This window comes from Leucoraja erinacea, chromosome 39 (genome assembly GCF_028641065.1).
Source record: "Leucoraja erinacea ecotype New England chromosome 39, Leri_hhj_1, whole genome shotgun sequence".
Lineage (NCBI taxonomy): Eukaryota > Metazoa > Chordata > Chondrichthyes > Rajiformes > Rajidae > Leucoraja > Leucoraja erinaceus.
The window spans coordinates 8,147,193-8,163,405 of record NC_073415.1 but is presented as its reverse complement, the minus strand read 5'-3'; the positions used below and the strand labels follow the sequence as shown (position 1 = coordinate 8,163,405).

The window sequence follows — 16,213 nt, the reverse complement described above, 5'->3', positions numbered from 1 at the left end:
ACCCCCAGCGGTGCCCAGCGGTCCCGGGAATCCCCCATGGCGCCCGTGGACAGCGCGTAGTCCCTCTCTAGTACAGTAAACCTCCTTGTTGTGCCATGTTCCCGACAGACTGCGCAGAGCCTGCCACTACATCGTGACCCTCCGCTACTTCGAGATGTGCATCCTCATGGTCATCGCGATGAGCAGCATTACACTGGCCGCTGAAGATCCCGTCCAACCCAACGCCACCAGGAACAACGTGAGCTCACGGCTTTGCCAGAAAACATTCTGTTGTAATTCTGAGACAGAGAAAGAGTCCTGTTTGTAATTGGGGTGGGGGGGTGTCAGGGGGCAAAATGGTGGCACAGAAACAAAATGGCTGACTTCTACTTCAATGTCACTGGTCAGTGACTCTATGCAGCTGTAGATCGCTAAGGTGTGGGGTGTAGTTTGGCCCAAACTCATAGATAGGGATGAAAACTCCACAAGTAGATCATTTTATCATCAATTCAATTCACAAATAGTGAAGATTCAGAGGACAAAATGGGCCCTAATGTTAGCACGGGCCCAGGCGTGAGGTTGGCCGGTTTAACATTACATGTTGTAGAAGAAAGGATAACATGGAGAGAATTAAACAAGGTACATAAACCGATAGAGGCTTTGGTCAAGTGGAGAGGATGAAGGTATCTCCCTGGACAATAATGGGATAAGAAAGGAGATGAAAATATTTTCCTTTATTTGGGAGTCAGGAACTTCCTTGAAGGTGTAATATTAATGGAAGTAATTGCTGCAAAGATCCCTTAAGATAGACGCAAAATGCTGGAGTAACTCATCGGGACAGGCAGCATCTCTGGAGAGAAGGAATAGGTGACATTTCGGGACGAGATCCTTCTTCAGACACTTATACCCTTAAAGATATCCTCTGGAGAGAAGGAATGGGTGATGTTTCGGGTCGAAATCCCTTCTCAGACCCTTCAACCCATAAAGATACCCTTATTAGCTTTGAGGTTAGAATGTGAGCAACTAAGCGAGAGGCAAATAAAAAGTATTTTTTATGGTCACAGGCTAAATGATACACAGACTTTACAGGTCTCAGTCATTATAAGCAACTGCTGGAAAAAAATTATCGTTTAATAGTAAGATTAAACGAGTACTTACCAGTACGAAGTTTGATCTGTATTTTATGAGGAGTTACGATGAGGGATTACGTGAAGAACCCACCCAGCGCGCAGGCGCGGCATACTTCCAAGCAGCGGTGTGGAATCACAGATAGACACTAGTTGAAGTAAAGATAGTAAAGACCAACGAGACATTAGTCCGAATTTGATCTATATAATGAGGGTGGGAGCGGAGGGCACGTAATCCCTCATCGTAACTCCTCATAAAATACAGATCAAACTTCGTACTGGTAAGTACTCGTTTAATCTTACTATTTTACTTCGGAGTCACGTGAGTGACTACGTGAAGACTTCAAAGGTCTGTGATTTCAAACCGTGTAACAGTTATATCACTCACTGCCGAAAGATCATCGAGGGAGGAAGTGGTAGCTAAAGACCAACAAGTTTGTTTAGTTATAAAAGAAATGTTTATTAACTATAACAAAAAATAGCTCCCATGGGCTTTAAATCATAACTTTGCGGTTTCTAAAATGGTATCCGCAAAGACGTCCTGTTCCATCAGCGGTTTCCTGTAAAATCGTTGGAATGTCGATTCCCTTGACCATCCCGCTGCTCTGAGGATGTGGTCTAGGGGAACCTGCATCCTATCCGCCGCTGAGGTGGACGCTGCCCTGGTTGAATGGGATTTAAAAACATTTGTGTTAATCCCTGCCATGCTGAGGACCTGTTTCAACCATCTGGATAATGTTTGGCTGGTTACCCGTCCAAAAGGCTTTCTGTGGCTAACCCATAAGGCTTTCTCTCTCCCTCTAAGCGTTTGGGTTGTGTCTAGATAATGATGAAGGTGGGTCACCACACACAGCCTAGGTTCTGGAGGGTAAGCCCGGAAGATCAACGGGGAGTTTGATGTACCTGGTCTACTTTGTTTTACCAACCCCGGCATGGTGAAAGTAATGGTATCTGGGGTGGTCACCATGTAGTTCAGATTTAGCTGATGGAGCGACTGAACCCTTTGAGCTGAGACAAGCGCCATGAGCATGAGGGTTTTATAAGTGGCCTGTTCCAGGCTCAGGGATCCCACCGGAGGCCAACCTCGAAGGTGTGTCAGAACTACACTCACATCCCACATGTGAGTGTATCTAGGTGTAGGGGGTTTGGTATTAAAGATCCCCTTAAGGAGTCTGATGACCAGAGGGTGGGATCCCACACTATGCTGTTCTATCGGCATGAGGTATGCGGACAGTGCGCTCCGAGCCGTATTGATGGCACTGTAGCTCATCTTGAGATCATGGTGCAGGTGGGCCAGGAACTCCAGCACATCCGAGATCGAAGCCGTCTTGTAGGATGTCCCTGCGTCCAGACAGTACTGTTCCCATTTCCTGATGAAGGTCAGGTACTGTTTCTTGGTGGAAACTCGCAGGGATGCCGACATGGTGGTGATTGTTCTGTCTGATAACCCCAATCCCCGGTAAGGCCTGTTCAAAATCTGGAAACCAGGAGTTTCAATTTTTGGTGGCATGGATGGCTAATGCCAGTTACCGGGTGAGTCAATAATTGGGGGTGGTGTTGAAGGACCATTGGTGTCTCTACCACCATGTCGTGGAACATTGGGAACCATGGTTGGGTAGGCCAGTCGGGCACGACCAGAATGCCAGAGGCTGAGTCTGCCTGAATTTTCTGGAGTACCCGACTGATGAGGCAGAAGGGAGGGAAAGCATAGAAAAAGAAATTTCCTCAATCCAGCGTGAAGGCATCTACCGCTGCTGCCTCTGGGTCTGGTTCCCAAGCCACATACATGGGTAGTTGGTGATTTAACCTAGACGCAAACAAATCTATATCTGGCGTACCATATTGCTTGACAATTTTAGCAAATAATTTTGGGTCCAACATCCATTCGATGTTGTCGTTGAATTTTCGTGACCTGGTGTCCGCCACTAAATTTAGCTTGCCTGGTAAATAGGCAGCTGATAGCCAAATATGTCTCTCGACACACCATTGCCAGATTATAGCAGTTAATTTGTCGCATGATACTGATTTAATGCCACCCATGTGCTGGATATAAGATACTGCCGTAGTGTTGTCGATCATAATTCTGACATGCACGTGCCGCATATCAGATGCATATGCTTTTAGCCCATAAAAGGCGGCGAGCATTTCCAAAAAGTTAATGCCCAGTGATTGTAGTAGCGATGCCTCTGAGTTAGTCCATCTGCCACCTGTGCTGTCTATGGAGTTAGTAGCTCCCCAGCCTAAAGCACTGGCATCCGTTGCAATGGTTATGTTAGGATTGGTTACGGCGATAGGACTGTGACTGTGCCAAATATTGTCAACCCACCACTGAAGTTCTGATTTGGCTTCAGCGGGTAAATCCATTTTGCGATCATAATGCCCCCTATGAAGGCGTAATGCATGAGTCCTTGCTCTTTGTAGATTTTGATAATGCAAGGGCCCATGTTGGGCAGCCGGAAATGCTGCTACTATAGAGCCAATAACTCTGGCTACATGCCGTATTCTAGGTTGCGGTGTAGCAATTAAATGGCTACAAGCTTCAATGAGTGAAACTGTTTTGTCTCTGGGCAGAGTGACAGTCATGTGAATCGTGTCAATAGTGAAGCCTAAGTAATCCATGTTAGTAGTAGGCTCCAATATTGATTTATCTGGGTGAAGGATAAAACCCAAAGTTTCAAGGAGTTGTTTAGTGGCTAACACTCCTGCGACAGCTTGTTCCCGTGTTCTTCCTAATATGAGAACATCGTCCAGATAGGCCACAACTAAATGTTTTAGTTCTCTCAATTTCTTCATGGCCACTTTAAGAATTTTCGTAAATAGTCTGGGAGCTGTCGTTAAACCATTGGGCAAAGCTCGGTACTGCCATAGCTGGCCCCTCCAGATAAATTTCAGATATTTAAAGTAATCTTTATGAATGGGTACCAAATAGTAAGCATCTTTGATATCTATGCTTGCCATGTAGTATCCCTTGGAGATCAGTTGTCTGGCAGTGACAAATGTCTCCATTTTGAAATGTTGATACTCAACAGACTGATTAAGTGACGTCAGATCAATAATAATGCGACATCCACCATCTTTTTTGGTTTTGAGAAAAATATTTGATACAAATTCTTGCGGCTCGTGTGTGGTCATTTCTATGATGCCTTTAGCCACGAGCCGATCAAGTTCAGCTTGTCCTTCTACCTTCTCAACTGCCGAGGGAAGGAACACCCTTTGGGGCATGTGCTGAACTGGCGGTTCTATGCCTGGTTTGAACTCAATTTTGTATCCACTAATACTGTTGAGTATAAACTTATTGTTAGTAAGGGAGCACCAAACATGCTTGAAGAACCTCAAACGTCCCCCTGTTAATACTACACCCTTTGTCTGTGTATGTTGACAGGAACCAGACCCACCTACCTCCATGTTCACTTGTGGGGTCGTTTCCGGTGGGTCTGGCCCAAGGTTGTCCGTGTTGGTGCTGCGGTGGGGCGGCGCATCTTCCCACGGCTCCGCCCTGGGCCCCGCTCTAAAAAAGAGCTCTGGGGGTAGTGGGAGGCGGTCACCAGGCTTTCACCAGCTCGGTATCTGCTGGTGGCTGCCGAGGCGTGCGGCCAACTGGGTGTCTTCACCCTGCTCGGTCCTGGCCCTGCCCTCATGAGGCCTACTGGTTTTGCCGCCTCTTCCAACTCCTTCAGCCTTTTGGCCAGATCCGCACCAAATAGCAGCGCCTGTCGTTCGGGCGCTGGAGCTTTACAGAGGCCGGCATATGTTGGGTTGAGGGCAGGCCTGATGTTGTCCCGCCGTAGGTTATTTAGCTCATACGTGGTGCTGCACATCAGTGCGAGGGCATCCTGCTGGGGTATGGTCAGGTCTTCATCCCCAACGGACCGAGCAAAGGCGGTGACGGCTGCTGAGTGGAGCTTCAGGACTCGCTGCATTTTGACTTCCTGAGCCCTGATTTGCTGCCCCAGCTGGTTCCAGATCTGCCCATTGACCGTCTTGACCCTCAGCGCCTCGCAATTTTCTGGCGCGATGTAATTGTCAAGGGCCTGCTGGACAGCTTTGTCCTGCAGCGGGTTGTTGGACAGCCTGTTTATAGTGGCCGCCATTCTGGGTGGCAACACCATCCCAGTTGTTGGTGGTGCCGCATATCGGCCCACTACACCCAGTAGCTCTTCTTCCGGCACGCCCGGCATGCTGACGGTATCCTCCGCCTGCCCTTGGGATAGGCCAGCCCAGTCCTGGCCTCCCTTACTGCCCTCGAACATAGAGGGTACAGAAGGGTGTGGAGAGGAGGAGGCCAAAGCCCGTCCTCCTGGGAGATGCCGCATCTCCTCGTTTATCATGCGCTCGAGGAGCTGCCTCATGCAGCTGATCCGAGCGTCTCCCCTTTTCGGTGGGGGAGAGTGTTCCCGTTCCTCCGATTCATCGGAGGACACCGGCCGGTCGGTTTTATGTGTCGCCTTCCTCCCTGTGCGGGGCGTTGAAATCTGCAGCACTGGGGGCGGCTCGGTGTCGGGTGAGCGGGAGCGTTGAAAAAGCTCCTCCGCTGCGAGAGGCTGCCGTCCCGCTATGGACCCGTCCTCGGGTGGAGTTGGGCAGGCAGTCCTCCTGGCTGGTCGCTTGCGAGAGGCCATTATTCTCTCTAGAGCGACTCTGTAACAAAAAAGGCACTTACCTGAGGTCTCGTCTTTATGCTGCAGCTGGAGAGCCTGGCTCCAGCTGCTGCCGCTGTTGCACTGCTGACGTAATGCCGCGCCTGCGCGCTGGGTGGGTTCTTCACGTAGTCACTCACGTGACTCCGAAGTAAAATCAGATGTTAGGTTGTGTGAAACGTGGGCTGTTCCAGGTGCCAACAGTCACAATACTGCAGATTAAATTTGTAGGAAAGAACTGCAGACGTTAGTTTAAATCAAAGATAGACACAAAAAGCTGAAGTAACTCCACGGGACAGGCAGCACCTCTGGAGAGGAATGGGTGACGTTTCGGGTCGAGACCCTTCTTCAGGCTGCAGATGTTGCCTTTGGTGTGAAAACATGTTTGCTTGTACTTCCAATTAGAATCTGTCAGAGCTGATGATATTTTTAATTTAATTAATGATGCCACCACGTTAGGCAGCTTGGTTATTACTCAATATTTTTATTCCTTCTTTTCACAGGTTTTGAGATACTTTGACTATGTATTCACAGGAGTCTTTACCTTTGAGATGGTTATTAAGGTGAGTCAACAGATGCTGGAATTTTGAGCAAAACACAAAATGCTGGAGACTCAATGGGTCAGGCAGCATCTGTCGAGGGAATGGATAGGTGACATTTTGGGTCAGGACCCTTCTTCAGTCTCCATTTCGGTCCAAAGAAGGGCCCTGACCCAGAACGTTACTTATCCACTCCCTCCATTGATGCTGGCTGACCCACTGAGTTACTCCAGCACACGCGATTTGCAGAAGAGAGACACAAAGTGCTGGAGTAACTCAGCGGGTCAGGCAGCATCTCTGGAGAAGGAGGATGGGGCACATTTCGGGTCGGGAGCACTCTTGCGTTTTGCATATCTGCAGCCAATTTTGTATCCTGCTCAGGATCCTCCAATGTACTTTACATCAATTGTAATGTGGGATACACCACTGCCAAATTGTTGATGCAAATATCCCACAAACAGTGATAAAATAATATATTTCTGGCTGTTGGAGGGAAATATTATTCAGGAAACAGGTTTCTCCCGTGCTCATTGAAATAGTTCCCTTGGAATCTTTACATCTTCCTGGTAAAGATGATCAGGACACAAGGTGCTGGAGTATCTCAGTGGGTCAGGCAGCATCTCTGGGGACATGGATAGATGGTGTTGGAGTCAAAACCATTCTTCACACTCGATCCATGTTCTCCATGTGAGCGAGTTGTACAGAAAATGAAACTCGCCGGGAAAACAGTGAATCTACACGTCCTATTCCTCATTATTGGTTGCTAAGGGGACTGGGTTTAGCTGTGTTGTCCTTCAACAAGTCTCAGAAACTTGGAGAGGGAGTCAACTGTGGGCGGCCACAGTGTTAGAGTTGCTGCCTTACAGCGCCAATGACACGGGTTCGGTCCCGACTACGGGTTCTGTCGGTACGGAGTTTGCACGTTCTCCCTGTGACTGCGTGGGGTTTTCTCCGAGATCTTTCGTTTCCTCCCACACTCCAAAGATGTACAGTTATGTAGGTTAATTGGCTTGGTGTGTGTGTGTGTGTAAATTGTCACTAGTGTGTGTGGGATAGTGTTAATGTGGGGGATCGCTGGTCGTTGCGGACTCGATGGGCCGAAGGGCCTGTTTCCGCGCTGTATTTCTGCACTAAACTAAACTGGCACAGGCTAGATACGCCAAGCCAACCCACTGGCATGAAAGGTGAGCAACTAAGGAAAGTTGAAGTCTATCCACATTGAATGAGTTTCTCTTTCTCTGAATAGATGATTGACCTTGGATTGGTGCTGCACCAAGGTGCCTACTTCAGAGACCTCTGGAATATCCTGGACTTCATCGTGGTCAGTGGGGCGCTGGTGGCGTTTGCTTTCACGTAAGTTTCTTCCCAATCTCCCGTGCCTGTTTTGGAAGCGATTGCTGTCCAGGAATGGCGTTTGCAGTGTGTTTGGTTTCTCCTGATGAGGCACAGTGTGCGTTGCCTCTGCCTGTGTCTCTATGCCTGCAGAGAGAGGAGGGGATGCATGCCGACTGTACTTAGCAAACTTTTCACGTTTTAAGTTTTCATAAGTGTCCAGAGCCAGAACAGTAGGGCCGGGGCTGTAGGTGTCCCTGGTAGAGCTGCTGCCTTACGTCACCAGAGACACACCTTGGATCCTGACTACGGGCGCTGTCTGTGTGTTCTCCCCGTGACCATGTGGGTTTCCTCTGGGTGCTCTGGTTTCCTCCCACATCCCAAAGACGTGCGGGTTTATAGGTCTTCTTCTTGCGTATGGCGTGCACAGCCTAAAGTTGTAGATCAACTTGTTCATTTGATCTTATTTGATTGTGCACATCGGGTTCATTGCATTCGTCGAAACAGGATGGACCAGGTGAATGTTGCAATCTCCCACCCTGTTTGTAGGTTAAACGACCTCTGTAAATCGCCCCCTAGTGGCTGGGAGTGGATGTGAAAGTGGGATAACACAAGTGTGAATGAGTGATGGGTGGTCCTGTACCCGGGAATATTCACTCTGCTTATTATTGCCACACTGATTTGAGCACCATCTACAACAAGCAGTGCGGTTACTTCCTCCGGCTACTGCAGCTGCGCCTGCCAAACCCCTGACCGCTGCCTCCTCGATTATGGGCAAGGCTGGCAGGAGCGCGGGACCACCGTACCTTATAGGAACAAGGAACCGCAGGTGCTGATATACACAAAAGGACACAAAGTGCTGGAGTAACTCAACGGGTTCTCTGGAGAAGGAGGATGGGGGACATTTCGGGTCGGGACACACTTGCGTTTTGCATATGTGCAGCCTAGTTTGTATCCTTTTCAGGATCTTCCAATGTACATTACATCAGTTGTAATATGGGAGACGCCACTGCCAAATTGTTGATGCGGATATCCCACAAACAGCAATAAAACGTGAAAGGTGACGTTTCGGGTCAGGACCCTTCTTCAGACACGACCCGCAACATCATGTAGCCATGTTCCCCAGAGATGCTGCCTGTCCCGCTGAGTTACTCCAGCGCTCTGTGTGTCCTTTTGTGAACACCCCATACTTTTTTTTGTTTTCCCTCCACCAGCCTGACGTGGAAAGATCTTCTCCCCATCATCCAGAGTCCTGAAGCACGTTCACCAACAAAACTATGGGAGGCACCTTCAGTGAATGGAGTGTGGTCACTCACAAGGCAGCAGCTCACCACCAGCTTTTCAATGGTGATTAGGGAGGGATGATAAACACTGCCCTTGCTTGTTGTGAAAGAGTAAATCAATGTCCTGCAAGCCTCCAACCCCATTCTCACCCTCTCCCATCAGGGCCACATGTTGAGGTTGGGGGATAGAAACAAGAAAAAGATTCTATACACTTGTGAAAACGCTGAAAGTTGTGAAAATGGCTAAGTAGTGAAAACGGTTCATATGTTGTTCCGTGAATGCCATGCTGTAATGTAGACTGTAGAGCAACAGCAACGAGGGTTTAATTATTGGTTGGGGGCTGTGTTTGATTAGTGCACTGATAATCACATGAAGTTTCTTTGTCAAGTATTCAAATTTCTGGTATGTTTGGTACGTTTCCGAGCTTCAATCTTCCATCATTCACCCCATGCACAAATCTCTCCTGCTTCTGAGTTGTTTGTTCCGCTTATCATTTCCTTGTTGTCCTCTCATGTTCCTCGCCATTTAAATCGTTAGCCACCCGTGGCGACAGGTTGAAGAAGTATCTGGGATTCGACACCGATCTTCCATTCATTTCTAGACTAGGAACGCGGGTATCAAGAATAAGTCGTGCTTGCTGTTTGTAACCAACGCCGACACAACCCATTCAGTTGTCCAAAACTATTCAGTGTGTGTGGTCTCACTTGGTTTCGAAAGTCAACTAAATCTTGGTACACATCTGCTGAGAAGTGGATCTCCAATGCAGTATTGACAATCATGTACATTGGCATTATAGAGTGCTCAAACAATTGCATTTTATAAAGGAATTTAGGAGGCTTTGGAATGAATAATCTTAATTATAACGGGAATATGCTTCAATAATGTCTACAGCAGTGTAATACTTGCACACTGACCGAAGGCTTAGTGGCTATTCCCTTTGATATCAGAGTAAAATGCTATTGAGGGAGTGCAGCGTAGGTTTGCAAGGTTAATTCCCGGGATGGCGGGACTGTCATATGCTGAGAGAATGGAGCAGCTGGGCTTGTACACTCTGGAGTTTAGAAGGATGAGAGGATTTCTTATTGAAACATATAAGATTGTTAAGGGCTTGGACACGCTAGAGGCAGGAAACATGTTCCCGATGTTGGGGGAGTCCAGAACCAGGGGCCACAGTTTAAGAATAAGGGGTAAACCATTTAGAATGGAGACGAGGAAACACTTTTTCTCACAGAGAGTTGTGAGTCTGTGGAATTCTCTGCCTCAGAGGGCGGTGGAGGCAGGTTCTCTGGATGCTTTCAAGAGGGAGCTAGATAGGGCTCTTAAAAATAGCGGTGTCGGGGGATATGGGGAGAAGGCAGGAACGGGGTACTGATTGGGGATGATCAGCCATGATCACATTGAATGGCGGTGCTGGCTCGAAGGGCCAAATGGCCTACTCCTGCACCTATTGTCTATTGTCTAAATATCACTGCAGGCTGATCATGGCATTACATTTAGCTTAGTCAGGCTGCCGATTTTAGAAAATCGATGTTAAAATGAATCAAGGTGCTTGTAAAACAATCTGAGTGAAAGCACAACGGTGAAGGAAGGAAGTGCAGATGCTGGTTTACAGAAAAAAAAACCCAAAGTGCTGGAGTAACAGTGGGCCAGGCTGATGCTGCCTGATTTGCCAAGATTTCCACCATTGACACTGGCTAATTCAAATTCCGTCACTCCTGAGATATGGCAGGACCATCAGTACAGCTTCCTTGTGTTTAGTAGATTAACGTTACCTCAATGTTACCTACCCACTAACATGTTAGTTTTAGTTGAAGTTAGACACAAAATGCTGGAGTAACTCAGCGGGACAGGCAGCATCTCTGGAGAGAAGGAATGGGCGACGTTTCGGGTCGAGACCCTTCTTCAGACTGATGTTGGGGAGGGGCGGGACAGAGATAGAATGTAGTCGGAGACAGTAACACTGGTGGGAGAACTGGGGAAGGGGGAGGGGATGGAGAGAGAGGGAAAGCAAGGGCTACTTGAAGTTGGAGAAGTCAATGTTCATACCGCTGGGATGTAAGCTGCCCAAGCGAAATATGAGGTGCTGCTCCTCCAATTCGTGTTGGGGCTCACATGACAGTGGAGGAGGCCCAGGACAGAAAGATTAGTGTGGGACTGGGAAGGGGAGTTAAAATGTCCGGGACGTCATTGGTATCCAGGTACTCCCATACCTCCTCCACATTGCAATCCCCACCACACCCCCTCCTTGGATCATTCGCCAGGTGACATTAATGAAAGTGGAAAAAATAAATGCAGCTCAAACCATTCAGCAAGTTCGAGATCATTGAGGACATCAGATGCATGAAGCAAATCTTGGTCCCAAGATAGCGGACAAACCCAGGTGACTAGTTGCGTGCTGGCCACAGAAGCAGATGTACAGTCACATATTACAATCACTCCACCCTTTTAAATATACACTGCAAACTGCTCGATTGTAATCATGTTCTGTCTTTCCGCTGACTAAGGTTAGCACGCAACAAAATACCTTTCACTGTACCTCGGTACACGTGACAATAAACTAAACTCAACTAAAAATATCAATAATTCATCGCATGTGAAGGTGGACGTGAGTTACTACAAAGTGGTAACTATTCAGACAAATTTAAAGTGGAAGTAATATAAATATTTCAAAATCTCGGCCTTTTAAGCTTCTTGGATTCTCTGAATACTGAATATTTCTCCGCCCTTGACACCAGGCTGACTTGTTGCACGCTGATGTGGTAGGAATTGCGTTGTCCATGTTTGGGACTCGTGATTTGCTCGAATCCTCTTGGAAACAACATGACTGTCTGTCTCCAAGACCTCTTTCTGCTAAACATCACCCCCCCCCCCCTCTCACCCTCACCCTCATGCTCCCAGTGTATATACAGGATTCATGGAATCACTGGTCTACACCAAATTACTTGTACCAATCACACCCAGTGGCTTCTAGAGTGGGATGACCTCTCTTGTCTTGCCAGGAACGGCTGAGTGATCCCATCTTGCATGTTGACTGACGGGTTGAGATGGACCCCATTGCCATGCAGTGTAGGTTAGAGGCGAGGTTGGAGCATTGGCAAAGAAAAATGCGACAAGCATTGGTTGCATGTTGCATGTCAGTGCATGCCATAGGTTTCGACGAGAGTCTGTCCCTTTGCCTGTGGGTTAGCGCGTTGCGCCCTTGCCAAGTCCCACCTCGGGAGACTCTGGGCTGTCGCATTAGTGCTGCACTGGGGGAAGTGTTGCATTGTCAGATGCGACGGTCAATCGAGGTTGCCACCTCCTCCCTCCTTGAGGACGGAGGAAAAGCAGCGGAGTTGTCCTTGGTGACCCGGCCGATATTTATCCTTCAAACATCAGCCTTCAAAAAAACACTAGCATTGTGGATCTCACAATGCACAATCTACCTGTTGAACCACAAGCAATGGTGAGTATGCTTCAAACACACCGTCTTGCCTGGGAAACCCTTTAGGCTCTCCACATGAGATCCAACAGCATAATCAATTGACAATCCTAGTGTTTCAGAGATTGTTATCAAAGGTGAAGTGTAGACACAGAAATGACAGCTGTTCAAGGCTTGGTGCGGCACAGTGTTGCAGCGGTCGTGCTACAGCCTTACAGCGCCCGAGACCCGGGTTCGATCCTGACCACGGGTGCTTGTCTGTACGGAGTATGTACGTGGGTTTCTCCGAGATCTTCGGTTTGCAAAGACTTTGCAGATTAATTGGCTTGGTATAAATGTAAATGGTCCCTAGTGTGTGTAGGACAGTGTTAGTGTGCGGGGATCGCTGGTCAGCACGGACTCACACATGCACACAACTACAGGACCAAGACTTTAATTGGAAATCGCAGTCAAGATTGTGATCAATTGCCCCTGATACTGAATTGTACCTGACTTGTATTCCACATTTCTCTTGCTTAGTACAAACCAAAAGTACTGCCAGTAAGACTGAGACACCTTGTGTCAAGAACATAATTCTAGTGGAATAACCAAATATGTGCTGTTGTCATTGACCAGTCTTGGGGAGTTGAATTGGATTGAATCTGGGAGCAAGACTTGGTATAAGAGGCAAGTCAAGTCAAGGGAATTTATTGTCATGTGTCCCAGATAGGACCATGAAATTCTTGCTTGCTGCAGCACAACAGAGTATTGTAGGCATAAATACAGAACAGATCAGTGTGTCCATATACCATAGAATATATATATACACACACATAAATAAACAGATAAAGTGCAATAGGCTGTTTTAGTTCAGAGTTTGTTTCAAGTTGAGTTTAATAGTTTGATGGCTGTGCCTTTAGAAGGGGATTTTGTTAACACTTCTACATGCAGAGGGTAGTAGAGAATTGGAAATTTCTCCTGGAAAAGACAAATGAATGCGGGTCAATTGGTAACTGGAAGTTAATCACCTGTTGACAAACAGAGTTTTCAAGGCGATAAAATGAGGGATAAAGTTGGTGTCTGGAGTCAGGTTTCAGTTGAAATAAAAACAGGTTCAAGGAGCTGCTCGGTGGCACAGCGGTAGAGTTGCTGCCTAATGCTCCCTGTCCCACTTAGGAAACCTGAACGGAAACCTCTGGAGACTTTGCGCCCCACCCAAGGTTTCCGTGCGGTTCCCGGAGGTTTTTGTCAGTCTCCCTAACTGCTTCCACTACCTGCAATCTCCGGCAACCACCTACAACCTCCAGAGGTTTCCGTTCAGGTTTCCTAAGTGGGACGGGGGCAATACAGCGCCAGAGACCCAGGTTCAATCTGTACAGAGTTTGTACATTCTCCCTGTGACTGCACGGGTTTTCTGAGGGTGCTCCAGTTTTCTCTCACACTCCAAAGAAGTACGGGTTTGCAGGTCAATTGGCTATGGTAGGCACAGACTCGATGGGCTGAAGGGCCTGTTTCCGCACGGTATCAAGTCTCAAGCTGCATATCTTCCCATTGTTCCTATGGGAGCAGCGAAAGATCAGCCAGGGATCCCTAACCTGAACGATATTCAGATTCTCCAGTTAGGGAGGTGCATTGGTAACTAGTGAATCCTGCTCAGGCAAGCTGCTATCAAATGCCCAGCAGGCACAGTCCATCCCACATACTCACTGGGAGCAGTTCCCATGCTCAGCGGCATGGACAAGACCAGGAGCAGTGGCCAAGACAGCAATGATGGAAAGGTGACAAACTCAACTCAAGGGCTGATCCAGAAAGAGCCTGCGTATACCATTTGCGAGTGGTGCCAGTTCTCACCAGCTTGTTTCACCTGGCACCAGTTGGCACTGCATGTTGCAAGCTGAGGACGCACGTCACCGGCTCCACAAGTTACCGTTGCAAACCGACCGTCTGCGTCTTTACGCGCGCCCACCTCCCTGCCACCGTGGTCAACCATGAGCGAGTGCCCGCACGCTGGCATAGACTTCGGTGGTGTCACCTTGCCTTGGTTCTGGAGCTGTGCCTGGCTTTGACTTCTCTCCGACCTTGGCAGAGGTGGCTTTTGGCATTCCCCACCAGAGGTTTCTGAAGGAATGCCAAAGGGGTTACGGGGGTGATGTGTGGTGGGGCGGTGAGGGAGGGGGAGGGGGATTGTAGCAGCCATGACCGAGCATTGAAGAACGGCATCCTGCATGACTGAGTTGCCAAACGGCCGGCCGGGGTGTGTAGCTCGTGTTTTCCTGTTTAAATCACTTTCACCTTTCTCAACAGGAAGCCACCGACGCCAGATCTGGGGACAAATCAGGAGTCCTCTGAAATGTAAATCAACCAATGCATCTGCTGTGGGGATTTATTGCACTAATCAGTAACTCATTGGCATTTCCCTGGTATCAGAGGGGCCTCCTCATCTGTTTTTTAACTTTTAATTGCCTCCTGTATATTTATTATTTTCATTACCTCATGCAGCATTATTCCCGTTGCCCGGCAACTGAGATGGATGGAGGCCTTGCCCCGGCCCCCCCCCCCCCCGACTTCTCAATGCGAGTCATTCAGATGCAAGGTTCGGCCAAGGGGCTCTTCCCCCCTCTCGGGTGGGTCTAACAGATTCCTGGGGCTCCTCTGTGGAGAGATTCGGATCATTGATCCTTGACTAAGAGAGAACCAATCTGGTTGTTATTGCAAGTGGACAAAAATGCTGGAGAAACTCAGCGGGTGAGGCAGCATCTATGGAGCGAAGGAGTTGGTGACGTTTCGTGTCGAGACCCTTCTTCAGACTATTATTGCAATGTCCATCTACAACCCACCTGACAATAATTATCACACATCAGATGTAAGCGGGACATTCTGAACTGGATGTTTAAGGTGTTGGAGGAAGGCAAGTCTGCATCTTGTCCTTCAGTAGTTAGACCTGTAGGGGAGCACACAGGGATACCAATGTCCTGGTAGTGCGAAGGAAGACCTTCTCACTCACCAACGCCTCCATCCAGACATCCCACATCAATTCAGGAACCTCTACAAATTTCCAAAGACATTTGAACAGATGCATATGTGGATAAGATGAGGGGGGGGACCTCATTAAAACTTACCGACTAGTGAATGGCCTGGACAGAGTGGATGTGGAGAGGATGTTTCCACTAGTGGGAGAGTCCAGGACCACAGGGCACAGCCTCGGGATAAAAGGACGTTCCTTTAGAAAGATGAGGAGGAATTTCTTTAGTCAGAGGGTGGTGAATCCGTGGAAATCATTGCCACAGGTGGATTGTGGAGGCCAAGACATTGGAGACTTCCAGATTCTTGATTAGTACGGGTGTCAAAGGTTAGGGGGAGAAGATGGAAGAATGGGGTTGTGAGGGAAAGGTAGATCAGCCATGATTGAATGGTGGAGCAGACCTGATGGGCCGAATGGCCTAATTCTGCTCCTGTGGCTTATGAACTAATGGAAATAGAAAATATAAGTATAAATTTTTTTTTGAAATTACTGGAGTAACTCAGCAGGTTAGACAGAATTTCTGGAATGCATGGACAGGTGACGTTTCAGGTCGGGACTCTTCCTCAGACTAAAATATGAGTAAATGGCTTCTCCTCATCTGACCATGGTTGGTCGGAGTGGGCAATTTGGGCCAAAGGGCCTGTTTCCACTCTGGATGGTTCTGTGGATTCCACTCTATGATTTAGATTGTTTTGTCCGGAATGTTGGAGATTGTCAGGAGATTTGATCGAAGTATATCAAATTAAAAGCGTAGATAGGGTAGACAGTCAGAGCATTTTCCCCCAGGGTGGAAATATCCAACACAAGCGGGAATGAATATAAGGTGAGCGGGGGAAAGTTTAATGGAGGGTTACACAAAAAAGCTGGAGAAACTCAGCGGGTGCAGCAGCATC

At 48.1% G+C, this 16,213-nt stretch overlaps 1 protein-coding gene across 1 annotated transcript in view; it reads left to right on the top strand.

Annotated features, from left to right (window-relative positions):
• LOC129714421 (voltage-dependent P/Q-type calcium channel subunit alpha-1A-like) overlaps positions 1–16,213 on the top strand; it is a 261,546-nt gene that overhangs the window by 170,454 nt on the left and 74,879 nt on the right. Inside the window, exons 24-26 of the mRNA XM_055664004.1 lie at positions 109–238; positions 6,247–6,306; positions 7,529–7,635. Coding sequence (XP_055519979.1) covers positions 109–238; positions 6,247–6,306; positions 7,529–7,635 — 297 coding nt within the window. The remainder of the gene's footprint in view (positions 1–108; positions 239–6,246; positions 6,307–7,528; positions 7,636–16,213) is intronic.